General features: G+C 36.1%; 3 protein-coding genes across 12 annotated transcripts; 1 reads left to right on the top strand and 2 right to left on the bottom strand.

Annotated features, from left to right (window-relative positions):
• Nucleotides 1-419: 419 nt before the first annotated feature.
• On the bottom strand, nucleotides 420-3,992 carry LOC142549775 (putative mitochondrial saccharopine dehydrogenase-like oxidoreductase At5g39410). Its single transcript, XM_075658900.1, is given in 3 exon segments — nucleotides 420-1,250; nucleotides 3,090-3,464; nucleotides 3,466-3,992. Coding segments are annotated over 3 exon segments (1,356 nt in total). The 5' UTR covers nucleotides 3,754-3,992; the 3' UTR covers nucleotides 420-557.
• Nucleotides 3,993-4,551: 559 nt separating this feature from the next.
• LOC142549776 (uncharacterized) lies at nucleotides 4,552-8,684 on the bottom strand. 7 transcript variants are annotated; one of them, XM_075658902.1, is made up of 5 exons: nucleotides 8,549-8,672; nucleotides 8,152-8,342; nucleotides 7,513-7,742; nucleotides 6,819-7,407; nucleotides 4,552-6,444 (listed from the first exon to the last, which is right to left on the bottom strand). In XM_075658902.1, exons 2-5 carry the CDS (start codon nucleotides 8,174-8,176, stop codon nucleotides 4,733-4,735), a joined length of 2,556 nt encoding a protein of 851 aa, XP_075515017.1. In that variant the 5' UTR covers nucleotides 8,177-8,342; nucleotides 8,549-8,672; the 3' UTR covers nucleotides 4,552-4,732. The 7 variants fall into 7 exon arrangements, with proteins under 7 accessions (XP_075515017.1, XP_075515022.1, XP_075515021.1 ...); XM_075658907.1 differs by lacking the exon at nucleotides 8,152-8,342 and having other exon boundaries at nucleotides 8,549-8,684; XM_075658906.1 differs by lacking the exon at nucleotides 8,549-8,672 and having other exon boundaries at nucleotides 8,335-8,542.
• A 4,872-nt stretch (nucleotides 8,685-13,556) lies between these two features.
• LOC142549778 (chorismate mutase 1, chloroplastic-like) lies at nucleotides 13,557-17,303 on the top strand. Of its 4 annotated transcripts, none has more exons than XM_075658909.1 (6): nucleotides 13,561-14,003; nucleotides 14,511-14,804; nucleotides 14,875-14,961; nucleotides 15,111-15,254; nucleotides 15,694-15,786; nucleotides 15,867-17,303. In XM_075658909.1, the coding sequence occupies exons 1-6, from the start codon at nucleotides 13,914-13,916 to the stop codon at nucleotides 16,101-16,103; spliced, it is 945 nt and encodes a 314-aa protein (XP_075515024.1). In that variant the 5' UTR covers nucleotides 13,561-13,913; the 3' UTR covers nucleotides 16,104-17,303. The 4 variants fall into 4 exon arrangements, with proteins under 4 accessions (XP_075515026.1, XP_075515024.1, XP_075515023.1 ...); XM_075658908.1 differs by having other exon boundaries at nucleotides 14,537-14,804; XM_075658910.1 differs by having other exon boundaries at nucleotides 13,565-14,003; nucleotides 14,585-14,804.
• The last annotated feature ends 1,725 nt before the right edge of the window (nucleotides 17,304-19,028 follow it).

Here is a 19,028-nt window from a genome sequence, read left to right on the forward strand (position 1 = left end):
AAATTCACAATTCAACTCATATATATATATATATATATATGAGCGACTTGATCTATATTAACCATTAAAAATAATAAATTTGACATAAACATAATATTTTTTCATAATTGGATATCTTTCATAAAATTGAACCGTTCGACGATCTCATAAAATTTGTTAGCGATATAAATAACACTACCACTCGGAAAACAATTTTTAAAAGCATTGTAGTAATTATTAAGCTTATATATATAATAGTTTATACAGTCAGACATATACAATATTAAAGAGAATATAAATAACAGAATTCTATCATTCTAAATATCATGATATTAACATATAATAGAGTAACTGATCGGGAAATGCCTCAATTTCAAGTGTCATTTTTTTCATTCGTTTACATTAAATATTTTATCGAATCGGAGTAAAAATGCACTAAATAAACCAAAGAGCACGAAAGATTAATTATAATTCAAGTGTGGCCAAGAAATTTCATTCAAAGAAATGCCCAGACAAAGCATTCTTGTTCGTTATTAGGTTAGTGTTCGAGGTTCAAACGCAGTGACAAATAACACAACTTAGGCCGAAAGAGCTTTCTTCGAAATGAAATCGAAAGATATTCCATTCTCTTGGAGCCGTTCTTGGAGATCGGTCGGGCCAAATACGATGCCTGGAGTGAAGACTCCTCCCTTAGGTAGATTTTCTCGGTCGTTGAGTAGAATAAGAGCACACTGAACTAGGATAATCGGAGTCGTTAGATAGCCGATTTCAGGTCCCATTACTCTTGTTATTACCTCAGTATCCACTTTCTTGCTCCCTTGTGATGCCAGACTGCTGTCACTGTACCCGTGTCCAACGAACCACATCTTGAAGGTAGCACTCGCCACTTGATCCTCAGAAGGCCCTTTCTTCTTGAACCACCCGCAGCTGAAAAACGCAGGGAATTTTAAGAGAAGCCATCTTCCTTGTGAAGTTTTGCTCAACAGCCCGATGAATATCCCAAGCATGATGACAGGAAACAAACCAAGGAGTGATTTTGTTCCTAGTTTTACTCCAAAATGGGCTGGCTTCACTGATGACCAGAAGGCCTCCCTCTTTTTGTGGTGCTCTGGAGTCTCATTCACACCAGGTAAACCATGGGGATTTTCAGTCAGGGTGCTTAGGGTTCTTCGAACCACGACAGAATCTGCTGATGGTAGCTTTAAGGCCCAGAGCCCAAGGTGCTTCTGATGCTTGATGATAGAACCTTTTGCAGGTCCAGGTCCTAGAATCTGAATCATACATGCAAACTTGATGAGCAATTTTTCTGAAAGCATACTGATTGTATAAGTCCACTGAAGGTGACATCAAAATTATGACATGAGAAATATGATATGAAGAAAGAAGACACGAGGATTATTCCACGCCTCAAATGCTAATACAGTTTGATTATCACACATCAATATTTTTCAACAACTTAGATGCTTGGTTAATATAACCTGAACAATGTTCCTACCTAAGATGACGGCATCGCGCTGCAAACAACACGAGGTAAAGTCCAAAGCCTTGATCGAACTGTACCACAGCATCTGTCCAAATTGGTATAAGAGACCAAATGAAGATTTCACTTGAGGACAATCATTTCGTTTTTGGTTTCAACCAATGGCGAGATACCTGGGTGATCTATCCATGACCAGGATGAAGCTTGAGTGAAACTAAGTGGAGGTCCGAACCGACTGATGTTGAAGAATCAGCGGATGAGTTGTGGTTAGGGGTGAAATGTCACTCGAAACCAGAGCTAGCTGGTTCTCTCCGAAATGCGTTGAGGCGTACCAATTGACTTGATATCTAGGGGTAAAACACTGTTTTGGTGCGGGCCCGCGAGAGCGGTACCAAATCGAGGCAAACTCTGAATGCTAGATATGACCTCAAAATAACAAGGGTCAAGGTCGGCCAGTGAGACGATGGGGGATAAGCTTCATCGTCGAGAGCGAAACAGCCCGGATCACCAGCTAAAGCCCCTAAATGATCGCTCAACAATAAAGGAGGTAGGGGTGCAGAGACAGCCAGGAAGTTTGTCTAGAAGCAGCCATCCTTGAAAGAGTGCGTAATAGCAAACAACAAATGGTTTAGGACCATGAAGCTTTATATTTTCTTAAAGAAACATGAAATTTTTCCTACCATCCCCTGTCAATCCCACAATTTCCGGGCTCGAGTTTATGATACAGTTCACAGAAAAAAAAATCGATGGGGCTCGATAACTAATAGTATCATCAAATGGACATCATAAATCATCAGTTTCACTAAATCTTTGAAAAAATAACACATATTTGTTGGCAAGGAAATAGAGTAATCCCGGATACGCCCCATGGAGTTGAAGCTCTAAGGATATAGAATCAAGACTTGAAAGAAAACAACAACCAAAGTTTACAATTAGAAAATGAATAAATGTATTTTCCTGTGTGAACATGTAGATGATGTGTCCATATCACACGTGTACATAGAACACTATATAGGCTTATTTCCACGCACATTTTTGCAATCAGATCATTTTTAGAGTTGTAAACCGTTCTCTCTCGTATTCAATAGATATGGTTTCTTCATTCAATATGGGATCATTTTGCTTCTAGTATGGTATCAGAGAGCTAGAGGAGTTTCGCGATTCTAATTTTCTTCAATGGCTAAGGAAAATACATTTATTCATTCTAATATTTACAATCGTCATGTGTAGCCTTGTACCGGATTAAGCTAAGGGACTTGGGTGACAAATGCAATCGGAAAGATTGAGTCACTAATAAGACCAGGACTCATAAAGATGCTCTACGTCTATCAACAGTTAATCTTCTTCAACAGTTTTAGATATCGCAACCAGGAGGTTTAATCAAGCCATTGAGAGCTATGCCACTCAAATGAAAAATTCCCTTTCTTGATCAATTTTTACATAAATGCTAGTTACGATTCTTAAAATGTAAACTATTGCAATTTTCTTGATTAGTATTTATACAAACACTACCTTCAATTCTTAACTTCATTACTCTGGCCAAACGCAAGTAAGCTAATGAGAGTAAATTAAGAGCAAATGAGCAAGCAAACAAGATACTGGATTCTATAACAAGAAAGAGAGAGCATACCGCGGGCCGGGCTCTTTTTGGCCTTGACCTTCTCAACTCCATCAACGTATCAGCATTAGCCACTCCAAGAACAGCAGATTCGTACGTCCCGAAATTCCCAACAATCTCCTTGTCCGACTCCAAGCTCAAGTACGCATCGACGGAGTTCGGGCACGAGGGCTCGGCCCACTGTTTCGAGTGAAACATCAGCCCAATCTCCGCTGGAATGGAATCAAACCCGCAAGCAGAGATAACCAAAGACCCCTTCTCCACCGCCTTCTCGTGGTACAAAGCCTCCATCCTCTCCATAAAATCGGGCTCCCCGGAGATGTCCAAGTAATCGCAGCCCGACTCCACACAGGCCTCAACAACGGGATGCCCGTAAAGCCGAAACGGGACCAACGCAATTCAAAACGATCTTCGCCTGGGCCGCTAGCCTTGTGAGGGAACTCGGGTCGGAAGTATCTGCGGTGAGAAGAGGGATCTTCGGTGGGAGATGCGGCGAGGCTGCCCAATTGAGGGCTTCGGATAGCCTTGACGGGCTGCGCCCGGCCAAAGCGAGGGACTTGAGGGGTGAGTTGGGAACATTGAGAAATTTGAGCGCTTCTCGGACTACGTACTTCCCGGTGAATCCAGAGGCGCCGAGGATTATGACATCGAAGATCTTGGGATTATTTTCCGCCATATTTTTCTGCAGAGATTTCAGTGGAATGATGGAGGTGAATTCATCTAGAAGTCGTTGGGGGTTAGAAATGCGTGAAGAAGCTGATAGGCTCAGTTAAAGATTCGATCTTGCATGTCAATCTGCTTTGGAAAGTCCGCCCAAAGGCACGCAGGCAGGTAGCCCATTCGACGTAGCAATGCAAATTTATTTATAATTTTAAAAAATAGCTTGTTGCTCAATGCCTATGAAAATATCTTGGACACAAACAGCAGTAAGAGTATTTTGGTCCCAAGTTCACAAATTGCAGGAAGACTCTAGTCGAATTTTATAATTATGATGTTGTTTTAACTAAATGTATGCACCAAATATTTACTGTATATAAAACATGAATTTTAAATGAGCACAGGGTGTGGTGGTTAGCACTCTGGACTTTGAGTCTAGCGTCCTGTGTTCGACTCCCGGTAGGACCTTTTCTTTTGTAGTTTGTTTATTTTTGTTTTTTGTTTTTTTTTATGTTTTCTTCTGGTTGCTTGATTGTAAAACCAAATTTTGTTCCATCCACAATCTTTTTTTTATGATTTATCTTCTTCCAATTATTTACGTTTCACAACCATTTGCATTACTTTATCCTTTTTCTTGAATTTTTGCTGCGTTTATCGGTTAATTCAAGAGTTTTTATTTGATTGCATGTGTCATCTTATGTTTTCCAAATTTGCAAATTTGGACGTATTCTATGTTGTCATTTTAACTATTGAAGAATCTGGCTAAATTTGAGAACTCTAAAATTCATAACAGCGAAAAAGCTTCATGAAAATGAAATTTTGGATACCAGCTCTCGCATAAATGAAATGAAAATGATCACGCTGTAGTTGTGTTTTGATTTGAATGGCTAGTTTGTCTACTAATTGTATTTGCTTATGAAAAGCACCAAAGAAAGACATAGAAACTAGAAATTATTGACTATTTACAGTAATCGTTCCGAATAATTTTCCCCGCCTATTCAGCATTTTAAAGGCGATGAAAGATGAGCATTAGGACATCTCTGCCTCGGCAAACGCCTCGTCCTTTTTCCCCATCCGAGTATGTTTCTACCTTCAAGTCCTAGTTTTTGACAAGTGGACTGTTGTGTTATGGTTGAGTAAACTGATTTTGAAACTGGAGATGTAGGTAAGACTCGAAAACGCTTCCTTCCCCTGCCACTTCTTAGGGAGTTTCTACCTTCAACTTTGAATAGTAGCCCTTCAAACGTTTTCAGATCCTCGGTCACTTCTTGCCTCGACAACGTGACCAGACCAGGAAGAATGTCCTTTTGGAAGTCTTTTAGTTGTTTCCCTCGACCTGGCATCCCTTTTCGAGATCTTTTAGCTTCTTCATCGCTTGGATTATTCAATTCCATGGGCTTATAGCTATAGTGTTCCTCCTTTGTGTCTTCCAACTTTAAAGTCATGAATTCGAAGCAGTCCATACCATAAGGAATCAACTCGGCTGCATCAACCACACCGTTCTGAACCAAAGAAACTGTTCTCATTGCATCATCGCAATTTGACAAGATCTTTTCTGCAAACCATTTGAGACAATCGCTAGATGTGGCCTCCAGAGGCTCCCGTGCAACTTCTTCATTTGAATTCCTTTTGCCAGACATCGAGAAGGAAATTATGGTCTGAGCTGCTAGCCTGTCACAGTCTTCATCAGAATGTTCAGATTTTCTAGGTGGCACTTCCACTTCTATCAAGTCGGCTTCTGTAAATGACACCTCTGCTTCTGATTCAATCAATGCTGGAGCCTGCAAGTCTATCTCAGTGGTTGCAATTTTTACTATAGTTGTGGGGATAGATGGAGCTGGTGGAGCATCCTCCTCTTCAAAAGATAAGTTCAAGTCAATGTGATGCCTCAAACCAGAAATGTAGTTGTTAAATCCTTTCTGCAAAACAAAATCCTTGATTTCGAGCTGCTCTTTTCGACCACCACCACTATCTATGCCAGAACAGTTAATCTTGGATATATTGCCTCCAGAATTTGGATTCTTGACCGTGTGGAGTGCATTACAGATTGGAAAACTAAGAATCGTTCTAGGAATCCCATTATCGGCAATTTCTGCAACCATTGATTCTGAGGTTTCCTGTTTCGCTTTCAAAGTTGGCCAGGAACCACCAGTTCTTTCGGTTTTCTTGAAAAAATCGTTTGAATAATTCTGCAAGGAGTCCAGATTCATGAAGTAAGAATTATTCGCCCCTTTTTTTTTGTGTTCGCCCCTTTGTTGTGGAGTTTTTAGAAACCATGGCAACCGTTCCTTCAGATTTTCCTGGTTGCTTTGACAACCTGTAAACACGAAACTTTGTTGAGGAATCGCCATTTGAAACTTGTGGGAGTTTTCTGAATCACTTTTCGAATTTTCTACAGGCTTTGCATTTGTTTCATCCACGTTCTTGAAACATTTTCCTGGAGCTCCGTATCCAACACTTTCACAGTTGACCAAATCATTCTTAATTATTATACTTGATGTGTGAGATACTGTACCCAATGAATCATCAATTTCTTCAGAAATTTCGACGCCAAAAAGCGTCTGCTTCCTTCGAGATGCTGATTTACATGTACTCAAATGATTATCCGAAAATCCGTTTCTTGGCTCAGCCTGTGTCCCCTTAGAACATGCCTGTGACTTGCCAAAACTAGAGTTTCCAGTAAAAGAATGCTTTTCAAATCTCTTTTCCTCTGTAAATATATGGATAGAGAAATGAGTTTTGTTCAACATTAAGCCCAACTTCCTATGTCTTACATCCAAGCACCTTTTTCAACCAAGAAACTAAATACATACGGTATGAAAGTAGTAAATGAATCTAGGTAAAGAAAGTCGAATAACAGAAGCCGAGGTTGTGTTTCCCCTTTCAAGTTTTGAACGTAAAATGGCAACACCGAAAACATCACAAAAATAAACTGGATCATTCAACAAGATTGCGTAGGCCAAAATATTAAAATCAGAACGACAGTATAATACCACACAACATCACTGAAATAAGTCAAGTGATAGAATCTTGAAAGTTGAAACTCAATGAAATGTGCCAAGGGACGTCTTATTACTGGCTAACCTGTATAGTGATCAGACAAATGCTCTTTTCCGCATATTCCATTCCTCGAATTCATAATACTGAAACAAATTCCACCTTTTTTTCCAGCCTGAGGATTTTCATAGAAATTTGTTGATGCAAGGTGAAAGGTTGAACCTGAATTTGCAGAAACATCAGGCCTGGCAGGGCACGAGGGACTACTAAGATTTATGTCCACTGAGCAGGTTAAATTTAAGTCAGTTTGATAATGTGGCCTTGAAGAATAAACTTTACATTCTGGTCTCCAAGCACCAGTAAAAGCAGAATTAGCACGCGATGCCTGATGGTTCCCGTTTCGACTGGTGGTTTCCACAACAGGAAATTCGTAAAAACTTTTCTGCATCTGATTATCTACATTAATTCCGAGTACATTAGCTGGAACTTCGAGGGATCCCGTTCTTTTCTCAAACTTTATGCTCTTATACAATGGAATTTTTCTGCTTGTCAAATCTTGTGTGTCTTGAATCAGGGAAATAAAGGGTATCTTATGTTCGTCTTTGTTTAACTTTACCCTTTTCATTTCGTTCATCAGCTCTCTCTGCCTGTTGTAAAGCCGGTGGAGTTCTCGAACCTGACAAATTATGAACACGCAAATTTGACAAAATCAGGTTCATTAAGCCTAAAGCACATATTACTTGCCATTTGTGACATATTCTGAGTAACAGTGAAATCATACCTGATTTCTAAATATTGTTTCATGCTTGAGAATTGTCTTGCTTATTTCCTCCTTGCCATATCCAACAATACCATCTTCTGTTATCCGGGACAAGTCGTGATTATGGCCATTTTTCACACATTTCTCTTGGTGATATAAGGATCTCGTATCCGTATTGGCATTACCATCACGGCCGGTCGCGGAACAGTACTCGCGCAAAATTCCATTTACTTGTATTTCAGTTCTCATTTCTGGAATAAAAACATGAAGCAGAACCGATGACACAAATAATGATGGACCCTATCATTAACATTTAAATTTAGGCAGATAAATTTGGAACCGCAAATCAAACTTAATTACTAGAAAAAATCAGTTATATCCACTTATAAACCCTTTACAAACTTCTTCAACAGTGATTGAGGTGGGATTCAACAAGACATAAATGAACGAAGAAAGCTACACAAAAATCTGCATTTGACCTCAGAAGGCGACAAGAATCTACAATTACCTGAAAAATCGATCTGATAGAAACTTCATAAATCACAGATAAACAAGACAGAGCCACAAGTAGAATCAACGCAAACACTCCAAAATTTGAATCATAAAAACCCAAAAATCAAAGACTCGAAATCAACAAAAAAAAAAAGGGATTCAAGCTACCCAAAGGTGAAAGAAATGTGCGCATGAGAGGTTTAAAGTGGAATACCTCAAACCCAAATTCTACTCATCCATGTTGTCAAAGACAATCCCACAAATTCAGTTCAAACTGTAAGAATCTGTGCACGGTAAGGACAATAATTCAAGACCCAATAACAAATCCGATATCTTTCCATATACCGTCACCTGCGAACCTTCAAAGAAGAAGGAAGAAGCAATCCCACAATTAAAGAGGAGATAGAAATATGTTGGGCCATTTTCTCGATCAATTACATGGAAGAGGGATCCAAGGTAAGATCTTTGCTTCTCTTTCTATGCACAGATTCGAGAAATGAAAGAAAATAGAATGCTTTACAAAATAATGACGACTCCGAATTTGTCAACACAAAGGTCTCCTCACCTTGTTCTATATACTTTTCTTCCAAATCTGCCTCTAGAATCAATCATTTCTTTCCCATTTAACCCATTGATAGTACAGTTTCAAAACATGTTTATAATGAAAAAAAATTAATTATTATTATATTCATAAAGATATTCTTGGTTCTGAGGAAGTAAAAGGCATACGTGTATCTGATTGACATTTATTAAAGTTTTAAGATTCTCTCGTCTTCCTTTCATTTCAAGAATCACATCTTTTTACAAATATAGTATATAATAAAAAATATAATATAAATATATATAGTTTACCTTGAATTCAAGATCAGATTTTTACACTCAAATTTTTGAAAAAATTGGAACTTTTTTGCATTTTTGAGGTGGGATTTTGATGTTTCAGCCAAATATTAGTTTTTTTTCTTTTTTTTATTCGATTTTCTGAAATATTTCCAAGAAACGGACAAGTGAAGCTCCTATCTTGCAACAACAAACGCAATTCTCACCAGTTTCCTAAAAGCATGTAACTGACCTTCATGCACCTGCCGCGTGGCCCACGTGCAATGGTAGCGACTATAATCTACCTGTTTGCTGCATTAAAGTACAACAAAGAGTTCAAAAAGATCTATGTTCACGTGTGGTGGTGGCGCGTGTCCAAGGCATGTCGCCTAAGATGTTACATGGGAGAATTACAACCGCCTCACAGGGTGGGCAAAGATAATAATTAATTAGTTATTTTGCATAGGTGATGTATGTACTTTTTTTTATCATTATATGAGCTAAAATAAAATTTGACAAATTATGGAGGGATTAAATTGATATTTAAATTTTTAAAATAAAATAAATAAATAAAAGTGTATGTTGAAATTTTAAAAAAAATAAAAAACAAAAGTGTAATATTAGTATCATATAAGGGTAATTTTAAAAGAAAAAGTTGGTGTCCCTTAGGTGGTTACTATCATGTCGTCACTCTTAATAAAATAGAATATATACAATTCGTTCAAATCCCCGTTATCTGATTTTTATGATCAATTAATTCTTTGAATATTGGCATTTATTTTTAAATACTATTTTTTTAAGTGGTTAAATAAATTTTAGTGAGGTCCCTAACAATATAAAAATAGTCTAAATCCATATTATATTGGGCAAGTTTAATCTGATCTCGTGTATATTTAGGCATTGTTTGATTCGTGAGATGAGATAATGAAGAATGAAATAATAAAATTAAATATAAGGATAATATAATTGTTTTTTTAAACTCCGAGTACGATATAACTTGAGCAAAAAACAAGATGATACAAAGATGTTGAATATCAGCAAAACAATGTCTTAATTGACCCTATAAGTACTCTAGCATTAAAGTATGTCACTTGTGAGATGATCTCACAAATCTTTATCTATGTGACTATGTCAACCATACGATATTCATAATAAAAAGTAATATTTTTTCATTGATGACCCAAATAAGATATTTGTCTCACAAAATACGACCTATAAAATCGTCTCACCCAATTTTTTGTCCTAACATTAATATTTTTTTTATGTTAAATATGATTGTACAAACAACGTTGTTGGGGTCCGGAGAGTTATATGAGAGTCATAAATTGCAAGAAATCGGTTGGCTTCTTGTACACATCAATTTGTTAATGCGTAAATGGTCCCTCACTTGTCACTCCTAAAGATTTTCTTGGACAAACATTGCTTCAACATTTCATATGCTTAAATTAAACAATGCAAGGATAAGGTAACCTTATCAAGTTAAATTGTTTTCGAGTTGGAAATAAAGGGGGTGTGGTTTCTTTTTCTTTGTTTTGCCAAACATCCAAATTCGAGGAACGATTCTTTTTTAGGAGTTGTTACCCAATTTATCCATTATTCATCTACGAGGTGTCGAAGTTTTAAGCTTGAAAATTAAAACTTGAAATAAATAAGTTTTGATTTCAGTTTTATGTTTTGTAACCTACATATCATTATGTTGGAACTTTTCAAATTTGCAATCTTGATTTTGATGTTAACAAAACTTGTTATTGTGTTTTTAACATATTTACTCAAGTGTGAAGTTGTTAACACAAGAAGCAAACTGAAACCGAATTATGCACAAACTGAATTTCTGGCGAGTTTCGGTGTTTTGAAGATATATCTCAGCTGGATGATCCAAATGACAATCCGTCAATTGGACTGATCAGAAAACTCAATTTGGAACAAGTTGTATTTCACGTCAGTTGGGCAAAATCGGATGTTATCAAGGTCTAACTGATCGATGAATCTCCGAACTGATTGCACGAAAACAACAATCAGTTGGGTTTGAGCAGCTGCGGTATTTTGGTCATATCTCTCAGCTCGGTTATCGAAATGAAGCGATTCAGTATGCGTTGGAAAGATAAGACGAAGATCTACAAATCATCTTCAGAAGTCACTGTCTGAATCGAAGCTTAAGATGCTGATAAATGACGATAAAGCTACTGGTTCTGCACAAACTGAAATCAGCTAGGCTAATTTCAGCACACCAGCTGAAACTGAACCAGCTGAAGACCAGTTGAACCAGACCAACTGAACTGAACCAGCTGCTGACCAGTTGAACTGAACCAGCTGCTGACCAACTGAAACTGAACTAGTTGAACTGAACCAGACCAGCTGAAACTGAACCGAACCAGTTGAAGTGAACCAGACCAACTGAACCAGCTGAACTGAACCGAACCAGCAGCTGACCAACTGTTTGATAAAATGCTTCAACCAAAATATTTTTACTCATTCAACTTGCATATATTTTAAATGATTTACAAAATATTTAATCGGTCTCTACGAAGGATTATTTCGAGTATTTTTCGCTTGGTTTGAACATCAAACTCGATTTAATTCATCGGTGTTCAATATTTCAAGAACCGAGCTATTGTAGCTCAACGATTACCCCCTAATCGATCCTGTCACATTACCAATTAAATTCTAATTATTGACGTTACAAATATTAATGTTTGTTTTGTAACTTACAAATTATTCTCAGTTACATTTAATTTTGGTCACAACCTTAACTTTGCATTGGTCGTTAGGTTTGTTGTGAAACGGTCTCACATATATTTATTTGTGAAACATATTAACTATATCTCTGACCGTGACCTTTGGGTTTTATCTTATGGTCATATTGAGCCAATATCACTTGCATTGAGGGAGGCCGATAACGATAATGTTTTGCACGGTTTTAAAATTATTTTAACAATCTCACATATATTTATCTGTCAAAGTGTCGTGATTCCATCCATCCCTTTTTATTTTCTTGTTTTGTTTTATTCATGAATATGTATTTTCTATAATCTAATGATGTTTTGCATGGTTTTAAAATTATCCACATCAACATATCTTGGTTACAAGAACAAAAAGAGAGGTTATGAGATTTTCACCAAGAAAATGTTACACAAATTATGTATGAATATACATTATGTTAAAAAAACCACCACAATGGGTTCTTTATAGTGGCGACAATCGTTCTTAATAAATAGTCATTTGACACACAAATGCATTTATGATATACCAATGACTATTACGAAAAGATTATTTATAATTCATTTTATTACTCACTCCTTTACATGCTTATATATTTTTTAGTTAAAGTTAGAGAATTTACAAGAGATTTTCAAAATATTGGGATTATGAATTTGTTAATTTGGTGTCATATATCCCAATATATTGATTGATTGATAAGTTTTTCAATCAAGTGAGAACTCTCAGTCGTAATCATTCGGTATACACAAAGTAAATATCTAAATTAACGCGATAATTTGTAAATCATATTAGTCAAATAAAATAGATTGAGAAAATTCAGTGTAACTAGCTTATCCGATTATCATTATTGGATATTGACAACATGTAATGTAATAAATAAAATAATAAAAATAATGTAACATCAATGAGTAATTTTCGGCAAACCATATTGGGCCGACAAGCCCAATAATTTTCAACTCAACCCATTAACATGGACTTACAAGCGGCAACAAGTCCATTACCATTATACATGTACTCGTCACCAAAAAATTAGTGTCGCTGAATGCAGCTGTGAGCGTTTTGTGTCGAAAAAACTTAGATTATGATTTGATTTGGAATAAATGAACTTAATTTAGGAACTGATTTGAATAGTGATTTCAAATTATATTAATTTTGAATATATTTTAAATCCATCATGATTGTTATTAAAATTACTTAATTGATATAAAACTCATCTCAATTTGAATTAAATATCGTCAATTCAATCAAATCAAAAAACAAAACACAATTTTCAAATCTATCAATCCAAAAGTAAATTATTACTTATACATAGACACACACGTATCTTTATTATCTTCAAAGTTATATATACGTGAGTATAACAAGCTCAATTTTAAATGAGTATGTCTCTTGTGAGACGATCTCAAGAATCTTTATCTGTGAGACAGGTCAATCCCTACCGATATTTGCAATAAAAAGTAATATCTTTAGCATAAAAAGTAATACTTTTTCATGGATGACCCAAATAAGAGATCCGTCTCACAAAATACTACCGGTTATACCGTCTCACATAAATTTTTGTCATTTTTAATTTTTTTTTCTAAATCTGAGAACTGAAATTATGAAATTATATCGTTTAAAAAAAAAAAAAAAACAACAACACTCTGTCTCTGGATGGACAATATTAATGAACCCATACAACATTCGATATTACACTCAACTACGAAGAATTAGTTAATTTTGAGTAGGTTTTTTATGAGACGGTCTCATGAATCTTTATCTATGAGATGAATCAATCATACCTATATTCACAATAAAAAGTAATAATATTAGCATAAAAGTAATAACTTTTCATAGATGACCCAAATAAGATACACGTCTAATAAAATACGACTCGTGAAATCGTCTTACACAAATTTTTATCATAATTAAAGTAAAATTCTCCGTCGTTGATTGAATCTCTCTCTCTATCTAATGACACACGTTGCGTGTACGCTAAAGTATCACGCTGAACATCAATCATTTCAAAAGTAAATGAAATACACGAGACGAAGGTGAAATCTTTTCCACAAAGCATTGGAAATCTGAAAGCATTGCCATTGGCACATGAATTTGATGTTTGGTTGGGTAAATTTCCACCTAACGAAGACTCTCATCACATCTCACCTACTCACCCACACCCACCTCTGCCACCCAAGCACTGATATCTCTTGGGGTCTCCAAAGACTTCCGTTTTCATTGTTTGTTTTACCGAAAATCTACTCCTCCTCATCATTGTTTCTTTGCCTTTAAAATAATTGTTCGGCACAGAGTTCCCCTGAATATCGTCTTCGTTTTCCTTGAAAAATGGAGGTGAAGCTCTTGAGGACCGTCAATTCGAAGGTTTCATTGCCCGACACTCTGTTCGCCCCTCGAGCATGGCGCAAAAATTGCAACTTTCGAGTACCCAATTCCGGACTTCAGAAGCGTGGCATTCTGGCAATACAAGTTTCTGCGGCCCCGGTTGGGTACCAAACGAATTCCCTTTTCTTTTTTTTCTTTTTTTTAACGCCATTTCCATGATTGTGTTGCCAGAGTTTTACCTGCTTATGCAATAATTTGTTTTTCTTGGTTAGATATTCATTTAATGTATATTGCCATTTCGCTTTCAGTGCCAGTTTCACTTGTTGAATTTGTTTATTTATTTGCGGTTTAGGGAGGATAGCTATTCAAATTTGCAATTTGTGTAGAAAAGCTTGTTATTTTCCCAGGAGTTATGATAATTGGTGCTTTATACAGTTTAATATAGGCTCCAAAATAAGGATTTACACTCGGTTGATGATATTGTTCATGACTTTGTATTTGTTGCAATTTTTCCCATTTTTCCAGAAATGATATGTTTTAGTTGGCTGGTTTTGTTAATCAGATGAAGTGATGGATTTGAACAATTGATCATCATGTTTTGAATGTTGAAGGACCTTTATGTACTTTCTTTGTTAAACATATGCTTTGGTTCCTTTCGATGATTGTGATAGATTTCACTCTCCTGTGCGCATTCAAGTCCTATTCAATCGAACCTGCTTAGAGGCCCAGTTTCATTTCCTTTCAGATTGGCAGCAAAAACCAGGGTAGATGAGACTCAGAGCTATACGCTCGAAGGTATCAGAAACTCCTTAATCCAGCAAGAGGATAGCATCATATTCAGTCTTGTTGAGAGAGCTCAATTCTGTTACAACGCAGAGACATATGATTCCAATGGTTCCTTGGATGGGTTCCAGGGTTCTCTAGTCGAGTATATTGTCCGAGAAACTGAAAAACTTCATGCAAAGGTATATTGGATCTTTTTTTAACCTTTCACCCGTAAAAATTTGTGTAGTTTCTGAACATATTTTGATATAGGTTGGAAGATACAAGAGCCCTGATGAACACCCTTTCTTTCCCGATGATCTACCAGAGCCAATATTACCGCCGTTGGAGTATCCAAAGGTAAGCTATAGAATCTTGCGTCTTTTCTAGGAGTTGATTGACATGAAGTTCATCTTTTGAATTCGTGGACCAATTACGAGGGGCTTTTCTTTCTTGCCTCCACCTCTTCTGCATCAGATATTGAAAAGATATTTCTCTTAACGTTACAGGTTTTACAACCAGCAGCCGATGCAATCAACATTAATGTCCAAATATGGGAGATGTACTTCAGAAGTTTTCTCCCAAGATTGGTTAAAGAAGGTGATGATGGTAATTATGGATCGGCAGCGACTTGTGACATAATTTGCCTGCAGGTATGCAATTTGTCAAGTCTGTAGGAGATAACGACCTAAAATCAAATCCCCAAATATATGTAGATGACATGCTTCTAACATGGCCGTTCGAACCAGCTAGCACAAAAAAATAAATTCGAGAATCGGCCTCTTTTATTACATTTTCAGTCCATTTTCTTGGGGGAATTGTGTTTAATGGTCAAAGTTTGAATATTTTTCATTTACTTTTGCTTGCATTTCAAAAACCACTTACGAGTTTTTTTCCCAAAAATTAGAGTTCTGTCGGTCGATATCTAGACTGGCAGTCACTTTAAGTTTAATGTTGGATACCAATTGACCCTTAAATTCCATTTTATGTGAAACTAGTTAAATCTGCACATATGCTTGGTGGCATATCAATGTTGAAAGATTTAATGTTGGATGGTGTTTCTTTCTTTTTATTAATAAACACTATTTGCAGGCTCTTTCAAAGAGAATTCATTATGGCAAGTTTGTAGCAGAAGCGAAATTTCGAACCTCCCAAGATGCTTACAAGTCTGCCATTAGAGCACAAGTTAGTTGACAATAAAATTAAACATAAAGAATATCCATGCATCGTTAAAATTGATGATATTGGTTCACTTTGTATTGTAGGATCGAGCCCAATTGATGGATTTGCTGACGCATCCTGCAGTGGAAGAGGCTGTGAAAAGAAGGGTAGAACAAAAAACCAGAAGGTTCGGACAAGAGTTGACTGTTGATGGAGGCGAAGATGCCACCAACCCTGTTTACAAGATAAATCCATGTTTAGTTGCTGAGCTATATGATAATTGGATCATGCCGCTAACAAAGCAAGTCCAGGTTGAGTATCTACTGAGAAGGCTTGATTAGATAAAAACTAAAGATGCTAATTATAGAATATGGTTTTCAATACCCATCTCTTAATGAGACCAATATTGAGATTGTCTTTGGTTTGTCAGCAAGAAAGTGCTGATTATTAATGCGTGGTGATTAAATAGTTGTATATTCCATCCTTTTGATTAAATGTTGAGGCACTAAGCCCTAATTTGGTTGCGAAATTTTCTCAACATTCAAGAATCTTAATTGTCTTACCGTTAGAGGAGACCTGGAGAGGTAGTTCCAACATGCCTAGTGGATCATCTGATCTTGAAACGGTTGTCCCACTATCCCGATCTTTTATCTGCTCATTTCGTCTTGTATCTGAATCACACGATTATTAGGATTATGCTTTGCATATTCATTTTACATGACCAAAACGAGGCATTTTCGCGAATTAATACCTCACCCACAACGTTCATTGACCCTCATTTTGCTATTCTTGCTACCTATGAAAGGAGTCTTTCATTCACTAAAGAAGACACATCTGATAAATGGATGAATATCCATTTGTTGGCCAATTCTATGAATAAAAATCTTGAGTTGGAGGCATCGTCGGGCTATAATTGATTTGGTTTTCTCGAAATCATAGAGTGTACATGAAATCATAGATTCATTTTGTGATCCACGCAATTCAGAGAAGAATCATATTTCTCACTCATCCAGTGCTATTCTGATTGAATTTCAAAGATCTCACTCGCTGTCAAAAGCGCATTTTGTGAAGTGTTCTCCAGTCCGTCCCTGTCACTTGAGAGAAAGTCAACTGGCAACGAAAGATAAGAGCATTCATTCTATCAGGCAACAACAAAAGTAGAGTTTGGCACAGGTCAAAGGGGAAAGCAACAAGGAATTCCAAAGTGGAAAAAAGGAAAAGAGTAGTTCCAAACGAAGGACCAAATCTCAAGGGGTGGTAAGCTTCCCGAGGTCCAAGTATCAAGTCCCGAGAGCTTGTGTTCGTCGAAAGCTGCCTTTACTTTAGCAGGTTTGACATTTGAATCTCCAGTTAGTCTTTCTTTTGGTTCTAGCTAGAATGTCTCCAAATGAAGAAAGCTCACCACTAAGCTCATTAAAACTCAAATCTAAATTAGTAAGCTCTTTCAAGTACTCAAAACTTGTTGGTACTCGACCAAATAATCTGCCTATATTTGATCGGTAATATGCCTATAAAAAGTAATTGATTATTCAGTTTATTGGGAAGAAGAAAAATATGCAAGTCTCTATCCAGTTTGAAAGCTTCAGGAATGAAATACTGCAGAGGGGCGAAGCAGCAAGGTCTGTAGCTCAAAGGTTAGGTGAGAAAAAAGTATTAGTTAGAAGCTAGAGAAAAGCACTTAAAGGCAGTTTCAGGATAAACATACTTAAAATGGAATAGTCTGTAGCTCATAAATGACTACTGGTCCATATTTTTGCTTTATACAAATTTTTAAAGAAATGTATAATTTTTTGGGAATTTTGTTGTATGATTTTTTGCGACCAACATTGTAAACGAGCCAATCTGAATGTTGAAATTAGCTTGTTTGAGGTATATATAAGCTCGAGCTCGATTCGAGCTTTTATCATTGGGTTCGAATTCGACTCATTTTGAAATTGCTAAGCTCGCGGATAACTTGAGCTCAGTTCATTAATAGCTCATATATCATGTTTATTGAATCTGACTCAAACTTAACTCGTTAAATGGGTTTGTTTTCGAGCTCGTTAAGCAGACTAATACTAAATTTTTATTTGTTAAATCAACAAATGAGCTGAGAGAGCTAGCACGGCTCGTTTACGTGGCTCGCGAGCTCACAAACCGAATATCCTCAAGTTCGGTTCGATAAAATTGTTGAGCTCGAGCTCAGCTCGATAAGATTAACAGAAGATCTCGAACGATCTTTTTCCTAACCTGATCTTTGAGTAGCTTGCAAGCGATTTGATCTGTTTATTACAACAGCAGACATGATGTCACGTGGATTGCAAGGTTTTTATTTTTGGAATTGGAATTAAAAAACCTAATTTAAATTGACAAAATCATAGGTAAAATTAATTTGAAATGCAAATTTAAATTTAAATTGACAAACTTATAAATCATTGTTAAAACTAAAATAAATATGTTGAAATTTTATTGATGTGTTTATGTTAACAAAAATTTCAGAAAATTTATTAAATTTTATTGTTGGTTACTCGGATTAAAATATAAGATTCTCACATGTATCAAACATAATGCCAGCGGTTTGATATGTAAATTTCGTTCGCATTTCTAAATAAATATTTTTTAATCTTTTTTGTCAATCTAAATTTCGTTCGCATTTCTAAACATAAATTTTTTTCTGTTAGTTAATAAATATTTTATCGATGTAAAATTAATAAATATTTTATTTTTAGTTTTCGTATGAATTCTCTCGAAAAAGCATAATATTTAGATCTATATTGATGCTCCCGAAATGACGCAAATTTTAATTTTATGTTAACACTTCTAGAAAATTAATTTTCTTGAAGTAGCATAATATTGAGATTTAATATTGATGTTCTATTTGAACTTTGAAGCAGCACAAATTCTAGCTTTAGTAAGAAATTTGTTAAACTAAAGAGCTTCTCAGTTCATGGCCAACTGGAAATTCCATGCTAAAGCTAGATTGTTATAATGCGAACTGATAAGATCAAAGACCTGACTGCAACTTTTAACCAATATTTACTTCACTCAGCACTACCTAATACACCTTTTGTTTTTAAATAACAATTGAAAAAATTACTAGGATATCATTGGACAGCTATTCAATTCAAATGGCAGCCTAAACTTCATAACCCAGCAGCTATAGCAAAAGAATAGGTGGATGATAGCAAGAATATGTCTAAATTCAGTAATCCAGATTGCAAAGGCTTAGAAATTTAAAAATGGTAGAAATACAGTATTATTTTGTTATGAGACCAAATGATCAAAAC

The sequence above is a fragment of the Primulina tabacum genome, chromosome 6 (assembly GCF_025594145.1).
Source record: "Primulina tabacum isolate GXHZ01 chromosome 6, ASM2559414v2, whole genome shotgun sequence".
NCBI lineage: Eukaryota > Viridiplantae > Streptophyta > Magnoliopsida > Lamiales > Gesneriaceae > Primulina > Primulina tabacum.